Raw genomic sequence first — 14,288 nt, forward strand, 5'->3', positions numbered from 1 at the left:
TGAGTACAGAGAATCAGAGTTTTGATCCAAGGTGGGGAGACAGGAGTAAGACAAGGCGGCAAGGTGGTGTCAGACAGGATAGAAGGGGCCCCAGAAGCTGGGAGAGGGGCACCAGTGGAAGGAGGGAGCTCAAGGGGAATGTCACTGATAAGTACTATGTTGGTTGGGGATGGGTCTTTGATTAGTCAATGGACACAGGGGAAGAGAACAGAAAGAGGAAGTTATCCCAGAACCAGGGAGTAGGATTAGAGACCAAAAAGTACCATTAGGATTTGTCTTTAGGAGATCATTAGAAAGAAGAGTTTCTGTGGCGTGATGGAGGTGGTGGGCTGGGGAGAGACCAGGAGGAGGGGAGCAGAGTGGCGAGTGTGCACTGGATCACCTGGAGATGTGGGGTCATAATCATCATCACCCTTTGAAACGAGTGCTCCAAATAATCAACAATTTGTTCGATCTGCTTGATTTGTAACTCCATTCAACTCGATATTTTAACATTTCTCTCCTAAGGAGATAAACTTGCTTAAAGTCCCTGATTTTTTAGAAAGCTAATCGGCATATAAATAAGTAAAATGTAGGTATTATGGCTGGTTAAGCGGGGGTGGATTTATGCATAAAGACGAAGCGATTAGCAATTTTCTACTGAGTAAATCTTGCTGAGTTGAGGCACGTAACAGATTATCCCAGCAGCATGAATATTAGATCTCGGCATCACTTGTCTCCCCAGTCATGCCCCTAATTAAGAGCATCTTGCAAAAAAAAAAATAAAAAAGAGCATCTTGCAGCATTTCCCCAGATTTGTGGTGTTCACTGGGCCATGTAAGTAAAAGTATTTCACTTACTGCCTTGAGACACATGTTCCAGCTTTTTGGGAATCATTTAAGTGCTTGATAATTCTCCCCTTCCTCTGTTGACATGTGGATAAATCCATTCTGGTTTTCAGACACTTTGTCTCCAATTTTAATAATGGAAGAGGCTTTGTCAAGAGATTCTTAGTGTTTGTTTACTCAGAGGATTATTACTATTTCTTCTTATTACTTGCATCATGGTTTCCCAGCAGTGGAAGCCCTTGAAAGTAAACACGAATAATAACCTAACCTGATGAAGAACTCAATTGAATCTAATCAATTATGATGAAACCAACTTGAAAACTGTTGAGGTTGCTAACGTGAAAAGACTTTAACTCTTTTAACAATTTACTTAATAGGCATCGATTGAATTTCTGCTTACAGTAAAAGCACTAAAATGCCAAGGTGATGAGGATTTCAAAGTAGACAGTCTCTGTGTCTCCTCCCTCCAGAAATGTATTGTCTGGCCCTGATTGAAAGAGGTAAGATTGCCCGGTGATGGATTCACTGTGGTCATCAGTGAGAGGACTAGCGTCAACGTGACCTCCCAGGATAGAGCACTGCCCAAGTAAATGATCCCGTTGTTTCACCTGCATCCACCCAACTACAGCTGCCGCTTTGTGAATTCCCATCTCCCCTCCCTACTTCCCCAAGCTATTGTCCTCTATTACAGTTTTACACATTTCAGATTCACTAATCAAGTTAGCATTCAAAGCTTGAACAAATGCTTGTGAATAGTAATAAGAGTAGTTAACACTGAAATTTTACAATGCACCAGACACCGTGCTGACTTTTATTTATATATAATCTTCACATCATCTTAGGAGATAAAATAAGAACCTGTATTAGTACAGAGACTGGGACATAATGTCTTCCTTAAGGATATGTTGATGGCAAAACCAGAAACTCATTTAAGACCATTTAAAGCTGAGTTTAGGGGAAAGGAATAGGGATTTATTGGAAGGTTATTGAAAGATTTTATGAAAGCCAAAGGCAGGAATTGAATCTAGGTCTCAAGAGGTCTGTAACCGGGAAAGCTATTTGGAACACAGGCAAGCAATCTCTCTTTCTCTCTCTTTCCTCATCCCTTCATGGCTGCTTCTCATTCTTATGATTCCCTGTCTGTTGATGCTTCTGCTGATTTCCATGCATGTGGCACCACGTGACCACACCACAATGCCCACCTCAACCCCCAAGTCTGCATCACTCAGTTCAAGCAAAAGACCCAGAATGAGAGTGGCATCTAAGTCTCGAATCTGTCTTCCAGGAAAAGACACCGTGATTGTCCCTGATTGGATTGGGTACTCAGACTTGGTGTAATCAGCTGGGCCAGTGACCAGTGTCACCTTACAGACATGACAGTTTGTTGTTCCTTGTCTGTGGATGAAGGCAGGCACTTCTCAGAGAAGTGTGTGGGCTCAGTGGGCACTCCAAACCGTGTCTGCTAAAAGTGGCTAAGAACCTGAGAATTATAGAATCAAGAGAATTTGGTGATCAATTGAATGTGGGCATGAGAGAGAAGGAGAAATTGGAAATGACTCACAGGGTTCATTTCCAAAGATGGGAACCCTTCCATTGAAGCGGCAGGCAGAGGGTGATGGGGGAGAGAAGGAGCCTGTGAAAGAACAGTGTGAGGAAAAGGCCTCTCGTGTCAAGAAAATCATCACCCCTCCTAAGGTTTTAGCTGAGTGGTGAGCTGGGAGTCACGGCTGTACAAAATCACCTCTTCCCTTGGCTTCCACCGTCCCCTGGGCTCCCTCATTCTGACCTCTGCTGCATGACCAGCACCATTCCTCCCCGGGTTGGGTGGGGGGGCATGAAGATTTTTCTCTACAAATTTGCCTGAAGTGTAGCTATAATTCATGACGGTAGGAACTCCCTCTCCCGACCCTGTCCAACCCAGTCCCAATCTATTACTCTAAGAGAGAAAAGAGTGTATTTATCCTGCCCATTACTGTAGCCCCCAAGCCCAGTGTGGGCAGTTGTAGATGGGCAATTTGTACATATTGAATGAGAGAATAAATGGACATTTTCAAAAAGCTATCGACAAAATACCTGGAGAGAGAGAGAGAACCACAGAAAATACAACCAGCATAAAAATAGCTAATTTCCAAACTAGAGATTTTATTCTTAAAATAACTAAATGCTCTAGACTTAAAAGGAGGGTAACCAAATTGTTCCAGCTTGCGTGGGACTTTCCTGATTTGAGCACTGAAAGTCTCAAGTCCTGGGAAATGCTTCAGTCCCCAGACACCTGGAATGGCCGGTCACCCACGCTGGCATCACTTCTCACATGGCAGTTAACTTATCGCCTATCAAGGGCAGCTAGGTTCTGACCAGCATGAGCCTTTCCAGGCCAAGGTGAAAAGTTCACATGTCAACTCTCCCTTTCACATAAGGCCTTCCCACTCCTTGTCTTTACTAGGTAACCAAGACACATTTAACTCTGGAAATTGTTATCATGTCGATGTAAATGGAAGCATGGTGGTTTATATACTTATTTACTCAATCCCTGAAAAAGTGAAAAAGTGAGTGCTAGAACAGAACAGTAATAGTTGTTTGGCTGTACAACGAACATGCATAAGTATCTAAGGCCTCTGTCTGAGGCCAACTTTCTGAGAGTAATGTTGCCTAAGTACCCTGTGAATAATGGATACATGTAATCTGCACTTTGTAGTTACTTCAGAGGTACTAATGTAGGTCATCCTCTTGGCCTCAGTTACCTACCTCCAAACAGCTATACTCCTGGCAATGCAGTTTCCTCCTATCCAGGGCTGCTTTCTACACCTTTAATTATGCTAAGTGGTCCAGACTAGGAAAGAGATTTACACAGCTGTGTGCTCTGTATCTTGATGTGAGCTCTTTATCCTTGGATGTTATAATAAGAACTACTTTAAAAAATCTGTTATATATGAAAGTACATGCACATGCCACAAATTGAAACAGACCAGAATGGTACAGAGTGTAGGGTAACTGTCTCCTTCTCCCACCCATATCCTGTTCCCCAGAGACATACCCGTTTCTTAGGTATCTTTCCAGGAAATGTGTACACACGCACACACACGCCCACACACAACTTTATGGATATCTTCCATATCAAAATACACTTCCTGAGCTCTACTGTCTATTGAGCACAAGTCACCAGGAAGTCACACGTAGTGAGAGGAGGAGGATAAGGTTTAATTCTCTCACAAATACAGACTCACAACTTATCTCCCTGACTATGGTTTCTCCCCGTTCCAATCCACCCTGAATATGCTGCCAGAGCCATTTTCCTAAAATACTGCTTCCCCTCATGTCCTTGCCCAGAGTCTACGATGTTTCCTATAATCTGTTCCGAAGTTTCTCTGCCTAACTCTCAGAGCTTTCCTTCATCTAGCTCCATTTTAACTATTCAAATACTCATGAAGTATTATTTTTACAAATCCTAAATCTGAATGCTCACCTGCAGAAAGGTCAATTTTATCTTTTTCTCCTGGGCAATGTCACTCCCTTTCCCATCTCTGGGCTTTGGCTCATGTGCTTCTCATGAGTACTTTTCTTCTATCTTGAAAAATGTCCCTATAGATTATAGGGACTTGCCTTGTGTAGGGAGGGAAACTGAACCTAGAGAGATTAAGTGATTTCCTACAAGTCACGTGCTTATTTTCTGGCAGAGATAAAATTAACTCTTGTCCTGGACCATCAGTCTTTGCTTTAAACCACACTCCTTAGATCCCAGAGGTGCTGTTATGGATGCACCCAAGTCACCACGAAGCAAAGAATAGATTAAGCGCAGTAAAATACACAATTAGACTTGTTAATTTTCACCCTCGAATGAAATAGAAAGTGATTGCAGTTCATTCCGGACAGGGTAGACCATGGCGCTGTTCAGTCATGAGGTCCCAGAGCTAAGCCACCTTGGAACGTCCTTCTCTACCTTCTCATCTATAAAATAGGGCTAAGAAGACTTGCTGTGCAAGCTTGAGTGGAGAGGAAAAAGCCTAAGACCTTTTCTGTCCAATTGGAGAGAATGACCTCTCATTTGGGATCATGATAGCCCAGATTTCATTTCTTCTTCTCATTTTCAAATGTAAAGTGTGCAGATTAAAGATAAAATAAGTGTTTGGTATAGACTGAATGCTCAATGAATTTAGCCCTGATAATTTGCCCAGCAACTCAGTCCCTCCAAGACTGGAACTTGCCTTGCTTGAGCTGATAAACCCCTTACACCCACTCACTCCGTTCACCGCACAGCCTGCTTCCCTCCTTCAGCACGTGCTGCCCCAGGACAGCTTCCTAAAGGTCTGTCTGCCAGCAGTTTCATATACCATCTGCTCTAGACATTCATCTCTGCTGCAGTACTCACCTTTTTATTCCTTTACTTTCTAAGGCTGAACATTCCCCTCTTTGCCGCCCTGATCTGCCAACGATGTTCCATCCACCTGGATGCACCTAGATAACCTGCAAGCCCTTCCTCCACTCCTACAAGGGCCGTGGTGTCCACAGCTCGACATTTCTCAGTCTGCCCCATTCCACCACCCACCAAAGTCAGAGCTCTGTGCTTTAAGGTTGCATTATGACTTTCATGGGCTGTAGGCACTTTTGTCCTTCTGGGCCCCTTCCTTCACAAAAAGTATTAAAAATTGCATTTTACAACTGTATTGGTATAAAGACTGATTAATAGAATCCAGGCTGGTTTCATTATTGTATATCATTAAGATTATATTCATATTTTTCTTCTGCTTTTAAAAGAAATTAAAATAGTTTTGTGGGCCCTTAAAAGCATCATAGACTCTAGGCACTGGGCCTTCTGTGACTACTGGATAAGTTGATCCTGCTAGAGTAAGATTCCTTGTGTACAGTTTTGTCATATACTTGAGACACAGCAGAGAGGTAGTGAAAAAGAAGACTCTTAACCCTCGTTGGTCCATCTGTGGTGAATAGTTTCTCACTTCAGTGCCTGATGTCTCCTTTCCCCTGGTTCCTTCCTACACGTGTCTTCTGCAGAGTGAATCCTTTCAGTTCACGTTTAGGCCTCAGCCTGATTTGGTGGATCACTTTAAAGGAGGATGGACCTGTCAGAGCTTGGCGAGGCCGCGGCCTTCCTCTGAAGAAGTGAGGCCGAGCTGCTTCTGCGCCAGGCCACGGCCTTCGATGGCAAGACTTGTGGCGCCTGCTGGCTTCACTTTATTTTACTGCTTCCAGGCGGCAGCTCTCTGATCAGTGGAGAGAAGCCATCAGTTCTAGAGCCTAACTTATTTGCTTGGGGTGCAGTCTGTCTCTATGAACCACTGAGCAGTTGAGGAGCTCAGGATGTGGAGGGTAAGGATGGAAGTTTGCAAGGAAGAGCAGGAGGGCCTGGGAGGCAACCCAGGCCCAAGCCCTGCTTACTTGGCCCTACAACAGGTATTCTCTTCAAGGGAGCACTATTATAATTCAGACAACCCAGGTATGACCCCAGATAAAGTCTTTCTCAGAAGCCTCTTCATGTGGGTAAATAGCAGAGTAGAGTGAGGGGGCTGAAACTGAGACTGCAGGGGGGTTGGTACACTGGTAGGAAGAATGAAGGAAAAGGCTCCAGGAAGGCGGGAGAAACAGAAGCTGTCCTGGGCTCTCTTTAGGATTTGCTGATGCTGGAATTTTGCCCTCTGGCTGTCTTCTAGGTCAGGAGGGTCACTCAGCCAACACTAAACAGAAGATAATTGGGAGACTTGCTCACCCTGCTCAATAATTTCTTGGCAGTTATAGGCAAGGACAAAGGTTAATGAGGATTTACCCATAAGATAAAGGCTGAATACTACATTAAAATCTCTAAATAAATGTTACATTTCCCCCCCTCTTTCTTTACATGTCTGGGCTGCATGGCCATCTTCTGAATTCTGGTTAATTGGAGACTTAGAGTCAGATTCACAGTGTGATCCAGCATCAAGCCACCTATATATCTCAATTCCAAAAAGTATTCGACAGCACAGCCTAAACCCCGACCGAGAGTTTTTCTAGTACTCCGAATTAGTCAACATTAGGCTTTAATATGACCAATTATAATTCAAGCCAGTTAGGTAGCACATTCTATTTCCATCATAGACCAGTCCTGGATCAGTTCCCAGTTTCCAGTCATTGGATGTCATTACTGTGATTGGATTTTAGAGTAGCTAATTATAATCCATCAAATCAAATACAATAACAGAACTATACCTGAGGTCAGAACTGGTCATGCAGAAGCTTATCGCAAGTAGTTAGATAATGAGGGACAAGATCCTAGTGGTACCAGGGAGAAAATCAAAATGCCAAAGCATTCGAGATAATTGGATGATACCTTTAGTAGAATCAACACTGTAAATAATTCCTTAAAATATAACAATCCATGTAATTTCTAATTTTTTTTTTTTTTTTGGTCAAACAATCCTTCCTCATAGAAATGCATTGGCAGCACAAAGAGGAGAGTCAGCAGAAGTTTTTCATCCCCCTGGGCTAGTAGACAATGGAGTCTGCTTTTTTGAACTCAGGCCAAATGGAAGCTGTGTGATAAGAGTATTTGGCAAGTAGTTTTGGGTTCAAATTCCCTGTTCCTGATGCTTTCTGGATAATTAGAGCAAATCACTTTACCTTACTGAGCCTCAGGTGCCTTATCTTTCAAATGGGAACATATGCTTTCTCTGCCTACCTTCCTTCATGAGGATCAAAGAAGACAATAAATGTGAAAAATAAACACAATGCATTACTATGATACCTAGAAAACTAGAATTGCTGGGTGTCAGGGAGGAAGTGTGCTTTCAGAAATAGAAACAAAACACCATTTCAAGGCAAATGTAAATGATTTTTATAGAACAAGTAAACCATCTAGTTAAAATAACTACAAAACTGAATACAGTATTACTTCAATTTTGATTAATATCATAGAAAAAAGACTTGAAAAAAATGCTTCAGATAGATAACAGTGGTTATCTCTGAGTTGTTCCATTATGGGTGATTATTTTAAAATGTTTTTCTTTACACATTTCTCTACTTTTAAAGCTTTTTTGCAATAAACACGTGTTACCTTTATTTTGGAAAATATATTTAATCATCTAAAACTATGAAATCATAGAGACAAACCTCCTGAGCTTACAGATGAGAAAACTAAGGCCCAAAGGGTTGAGGCCATTGCCTTACATCTTGTTACTAGCAAAGCCAGGCCTAAAATCCAGGTGGCCTGAATCAAAGCCATTGCTGTCTATGTTTCCATCCTTGCAATTATTCATGAGAATGCAAGGAATTAAAAGTTGAGTTTATTTACTTCATCTTCAGAACCATCCTTCTCTGGGACTTGGTCTCCGGTAGGTAAGTGCTTCCAAAAATTCTTCTCTCCCACTGTTTCCAGAGGTGATAAAAGAAAGAGCTAATCATGAGGCAGGTGATGAACATAATTTCTGAGAGAAAAACTGGAGGGAAAAAAAGCTCAGCATATAATATAGAGGAAGAATGCTTTAGTGGAAAAGCTCTGATTTACGAGGTAAATGATCTAATTTCTAGTGTCATTATTCTAATGACTGTCACTAATTAGCTATGTGACTGTGGACAACTTTCTTAATCTCTTCCCAGGTTCTTTTTCTAAAAAAAATTAAAATGACAAAAGGGAAATCTGTGCCAGGTGGTACCCATGTTTCTTTCAAGTAATAACACTTGGTTTAAAATGCAGTACCTTAAGCACACACAATGTATGCAAATGGGTGCTTTTCAAAAACAAGCTTATTTTCATAGACGTAACACAAAGCCAAATTAGCTTTTGCAAAAAACCCAAAATGATCAGTACAATTAAAACCAGTATTTAAAATGCAAATAACAAGTAGAAGCAAATGCAAAATCAATCAGATAGGAATACAAAAATCCTCTCGCCCAGCAGTTTGAGTGGTGAATTGGTTGTAACCAGGGAAAGGGAAAGAGAGCACAGTGTAGGTGGTGATGGCAGGAAAGTAGTGAGCAATGAAATTCTTTTCGGAGACAAGTGTGATGGAAGAGGGCTGCGTGCTGCCCAGCTTCACCTCCTTCTTCCACACTCAGTCCTCAGGTCCTATCGTCCACCTCTGGGGAGAGCGTCTGGCGAGGCCGCCCATCTTGCAGCGCTGAGGCTCGCTAGCTTTTGTCACTCACGTGTTGGGGAGGTGGGATGGAGTTGGCACTACCCGCCAGTGCTGTGGCTGCAGTGGGGTCTCCCCTGTGCACCCCACAGCCCTGGGCTCAGATTTTCCCTCTTCCAGCCAAATGCTCTCCTTGCCCCCTCCCCCCTATCTACCTGAGGAGCTGTGAATGGGGATTTCTGGGAGCTTCTGGTAAGACTCACTTTCCTTTAAGAGACCCTTTCTTATTCATCTTCCCTAGCGATCTGCCTCAGGTGGGAGAGGAGTTGAGAAGCATCCCAGCGAAGCCAAGAGAAGCTGCCTCAGACGTTCATAAGAATTCTGGCTCGTGTCACCCAAAGCCTCTTATTGGTTGATCGCTTTGCAGAGGGCTGCTTTGCTAAGGCGTGAGACATGGGGTTGAGGAGGCAGGGGGAGAGAAAAATAATATATGGGGAAAAATAATATGAATCAGTTATGCTGTATGACAGAAATAATCCATATTCTCTCTCCTCAATTCTCCCCCCTCCAAGTCTACCGTATAATTCTCTTAGCAGGCTTTCATTCCAAAGTTAAAAATAAGGTCTAAAGAAACCCTGACAGACATGGCCACTGACCTAAATTTTCACTTAGTTGCAACCAGACGTTTCTGAGGGAAGATTTTTGGAGGGGAGCTGGGAAGGGTAAGAGCACCAAGCCAACCACCAAGCACCTGGGGCTGTGAGTGGGAGGTAAGTGTGGGGACTGGGAGGGGTGGGTAAGGCTTTGGCAGGTAAACGTCTTGTAGCAAAATGTTCCCAATCTCCACTTGCTGAAACGCTTCTTGCTCCTAAACAGTCCTTATGTGGGTTTATCTTCAGGGTGAGCGTTCATGATTTTATCTAACTTTGCAACTTCCTATATTGGTGACGCCAGGTCAACAAGCAGACTTAGCAGAAATGAGACCATGTCCATCAGTATGAAAGTGTCCAATATACATTTCCTACAGGGACTGTAGTTAAAAGTCCACTTTTTTCCCCTCTGTAGGGAAGAAGCAATGCTGGATTCATGATGTGAAGAACGCTTATGTTGAGGCTGAGATTAAAGGGAGTGGAGATGATGGCAGAATAATTGTTGAGACAACAGATGGAAAGGTAAAGAAATCTTTATTTCAGCCCATTGGTGACTAAGTTCTCTATTTAATTTAATAATTAGGTGTGTCCTTTCTCCAATTGTTTTGTTAAAAACCTGGGGTAGGAGATGCCACTGATACACTTTAGAAAACTCATTAATCTTTTTTTTTTTTTTTTTTTTAGCTGGCTGCTTGGAGTTTATTTTCTACTTGGTGCAAGGCACAGGTTAGGGGGTGCCGGGAAGGCTCTCATGTGGCTTGGATAGTAAAGAGTGGAGTTCTCTCAACTTCCTTTTTGGTGTTTTGCTGTTTTGATATTAAAAACCCAACTGCTTCTGTTGGCTGCAGCCTGCTCTCTCAGGGAGGGGAAGGGGGGGGGGGGGCTCTGACGAGCCTAGCGCCTTGGGAGGAAGCCCGGCAGCTGGTGGGGTGGCCACTCAGGACGGGGGCCTGGAGTTGGTTTGGCCAGGCTGGCCGCCAGGCTGCTGCTTCCCCACGGCTTCCCGAGCCAGGTCACAGGTGATCATGCCGCTGGAGGCCGGGGCTGGTTCTGAGTGCTCTGGGGACTCCAACACTGTGGCCGTGAATGGGAGAGTGGACCTCCCGAAAAAGAAGCTAGCCCACCAGTGTCCCGGGTCAGCTCTGGGGAGACCGGGGGGCGGGGGATGCCTTCCCCAGGGTACTCGGCACTTCCGCAGGAGCTGTTACTGGAAGTGGAGCCCAGGCGGCGCCGGTAGTAGTCGTGGGTGGCCACGAGCGAGCCGCTGGAGGGGATGGCTGCCATGCTCTCGCTTGTGGGCTGGTGGAAACCTCGGCGGCGACCCCTCGCGGGCCTGGGCGCTCGATCACGGACGGCGGGGACCGGGGCGCTAGGCCACTGAGCCCATCTGCGCAGGAGACCGCGGCCGACGGCTCCACGACCCAGACGCGCGGGGCCCTCCTTAATCTTTAAGAAGCTCCTCCACTTAACTGTCAAAGATGTAATGACGAACACTGAAGAATCAGAGTAAACCGGCTGCCAGTGGTAAAGCTCATTGACTCTAGAATGCACAACTTTTTCCACTTCTTCCATCGTATTTCAAGTTCTTTTTTAAAGGTGCCTCTTGGAGTCAATAATGACCTTAGGAACTGTGAAGCAAGCTATGTTTGTAGGATCAGGAAAGAGTGGGATAATCTGAATAAAAATAGAACAGTGTCAGAGGATCCGAGAAATGGGAGAATGGTCAGTAATGTCAAACGCTAGAGAAAGAGATTTAGGGCTCGGAGAGAGCCTTGATCTTCAGAATTAGGAGGTCACCTATGACCTTTGAAAGAGAAGCTTAGGTCAAGCGTTGGGGCATAAGTTAGACTGTGAGGGGTCAGAGAGAGAATGTGTAGCGAGGCTGTAACAGTCCCCAACCCCTTCTCCCTGTCACCAAGGTATTCAGAGCAACAGGGCAATATTGTACAGACAGCCTACTCTCAGAACCTTTGCCTGCATCACTGACCTCAGGTGCCTGCCAGCTCCATGGCAGAGAATTGGGCCCTATTTCTGCCCTGACTTGGATGAACACTTCATTATAGATTTTACAGATGATTTCCTGCCCATATGCAATTCACCAATCTCCTTCCAATTCTGCCCTTCCCAACTCCATAACAAGCCACATCCTGTAACAAACAGGTACGATCATTATCAAGAAAGTTTGTCTTTTTCATGCCCTTATCTTTGTATTTAGACAATTTATGATATAAAGCATTGCCATCTGAATTGTAAAATTCTGGAGGCCACTCAAAAACTACCACTTATGGTGTCTTATATGCCTTCCTGATGGTGTCTGTACATTTAAAAAATCACAAGTTAGGTAGATTTTATAACTAATTAATGGAATTAAGGGCAGAACTTGGTCCTTATCAATAGGAATATACATATTTAGGCAAGGGAAAAATTCAGAATGTCTTAAATAAGGAAACTAAGGGATTCAATTATTTTCTCCCAGTCTGTGTGTTGTCTTTTCACTTTCTTGATTGTGTCCAGTTCAATTTTATTAGGCCTCTAGATGAGAAGTTTGTTCTGAGCACATTTTTTAAAACTGCTGTCTTTTTAACAGCATTTATGGTGATTTGTGAATATAATGTGGTTACAACTATGAAAGAAATCATAGGAAGAAGAACATGAAAGCAATAAGTTAATGATGTAGAAAGAGGAGTCTAAAGGTGGGTGGTCTTGTTCTGCTTGACCTTTCACCATCTAATGGAGGTCCCATTCCCCCCAGCCCCACTCTGTATCCCCCTGGCTCCAGGCTTCCTCCTCCTGATGTTAGAAGTGACTACACTTCCCATCACCTTTGGTCTTTGTAACATTAACAAAGGCAATAAAGCCAGTGGGTGGAGAGTAATACTTAAAGTTGGTAACGAAAGGAGAGAAAAATAGAATCAGAGCTGAGGGGAGGTTTTCGATGTAAGAGACCTGATTATGTTCTACGGGAGAGAAGGAGTCCATGAAATATGGAAACTGAAAGGGACTCAAAAGAAAGAAGATTACTGTTTGAACAATGTCAAAGAAGACCATGGATAGGAATGAGATCAGGAATATTGAGAGTGTGGAAGCCTCAGAAGAAGCAGCTATTACCAACTGGGATTAAATGGAGCAGTCAGCTGACACCAATATGCATTAATCAAGGAAAAGGGCTCTAGGAAATGAGGTTAGGAAACTTCTGAGAGTAACTCTAAGCAAGTATTTGGTAGTAGCAATGCAGCCATATTAATTAAGATATCAATACTTATTGAGTACCTACTATGTCCTTAGCATTGTGATAAGGGCTTTAATAACTTTAGAAGAAGAAAACATCTAGACTACTTCTTAAAATGCTTATAATCTAGCTGGGAAATAGTTTAACACAGCCACTTATTAAAACATACACAAGAGTTAATACTATCAAGATAGTACAGGTTATGTATATGGTAAAAGACTTAAGGAAGGAAAAATAATGAGCTGGGGGAGTTGGGGAAGGTTTGAGGAAGAGAATAGGTCTTAAACTAAGTCTGGAAGGATGAGTCTGCCTCCTTGATCGTTCACTCTAAATTCCTTCTTCTAAACCTCTAGGATATGCTGAGACATCTAGAGAGGGGTTAGATCATGTGCAATATAATGTGTGTTCTCTCAGGGGCAATCAGAGTCTGAGGAGCCACAGGATCAGGGCACTGCAATTTAGAAAATTTTGATTCAACAAAAACACTTTAAAAAAACTTTATCTTCGGGCAAGGAGAGAACATGAGTCGGAGGAACACCTGTTTCTTGGAAAAAACAGGTTGGTTTAACTTCCTCTGGCTCCATCCTCTAGTGAGGCATCTTTTTCTTAACTCCTTGAAAATTCTTCTCAATGCATGGCAAAAATGAATGAGCATAGAAGAAACAGGGGAATATATCTTACATTTTTCCCTTCTCTGAAGAGTCTGAGTGTCAAGGAGGACGAAATCCAGCAGATGAATCCCCCAGAGTTTGAAATGATTGAAGACATGGCAATGCTGACTCGCCTCAATAAAGCATCTGTGCTGCACGCCCTGAAGAGGTGCTATAACCATTGGATGATCTATGTACGCGTATATGCTTCACTCCTGAAACAGAATGCTGACATCACATTGGTGATGTCCCAGCCGTCTTTTGGGTGAAAAAGATATTGAATTTAAGCATACTCATATGAGAATAATCCTTGAGAAATGCCCACTGGGAAGGGACATTATCTTAGCGTTTCCCCAATTTTATTTGGTCAGTATTCATATCCCTTCCCACAGGTTTTCATCCTAAAGTAAAGGCATGAGGCTTGGAGCATGATAGACCCGTGTGCAAATGCCACCTCTGTTTCTTACTAGTAGTTTTCTTCTTGAAGTCACCTTATCTGTAAAGTGGGATAATAATGCCTGTCTCTCCATGGTAGCTTGGAGGATGAATTAAGAGAATGTAAAGCATGTAGTTCAGTGCCTGTTACCTAGTTAGTGCTCAATAAATGGAATAATTTTTTTTCATCCTCATTAAATTGGTGATGATTGGTTGCTCAGCTTCTTTAATTCACTCAGAATCTACTCAGCAGGAGCTGCACTGAGCAGATTAGGCAAAGATGATGGCATTTGGGACCCATTGCTATAGCAGCCTTGCCATGCAGCCAGCTTGCTCCTGGACGCTCTGATTTACGGTGTGACTGTCTTTGTTTCCCTAAGATGCTGTAACAAAATTACCGCAAACAGGGTGGCTTAAAACAATAGAAACTTATTCTGTTA

The 14,288-nt window shown here is 43.2% G+C and overlaps 2 protein-coding genes across 2 annotated transcripts in view; one reads left to right on the top strand and one right to left on the bottom strand.

The window, feature by feature from the left end:
* The first annotated feature begins 5,896 nt into the window (after positions 1-5,896).
* The window catches only part of MYH15 (myosin heavy chain 15), a 198,963-nt gene continuing 190,571 nt past the window's right edge, over positions 5,897-14,288 (top strand). The window contains 3 exon segments of the mRNA XM_036851779.1: positions 5,897-5,984; positions 9,950-10,056; positions 13,464-13,613. Coding sequence (XP_036707674.1) covers positions 5,897-5,984; positions 9,950-10,056; positions 13,464-13,613 — 345 coding nt within the window.
* On the bottom strand, positions 10,218-11,121 carry LOC118894967 (pancreatic progenitor cell differentiation and proliferation factor-like). Its single transcript, XM_036851780.1, is given in 2 exon segments — positions 10,218-10,695; positions 10,698-11,121. Coding segments are annotated over 2 exon segments (633 nt in total). The 5' UTR covers positions 11,107-11,121; the 3' UTR covers positions 10,218-10,471.

This window comes from Balaenoptera musculus, chromosome 4 (assembly GCF_009873245.2).
Source record: "Balaenoptera musculus isolate JJ_BM4_2016_0621 chromosome 4, mBalMus1.pri.v3, whole genome shotgun sequence".
In the NCBI taxonomy this organism is placed as follows: Eukaryota; Metazoa; Chordata; class Mammalia; order Artiodactyla; family Balaenopteridae; genus Balaenoptera; species Balaenoptera musculus.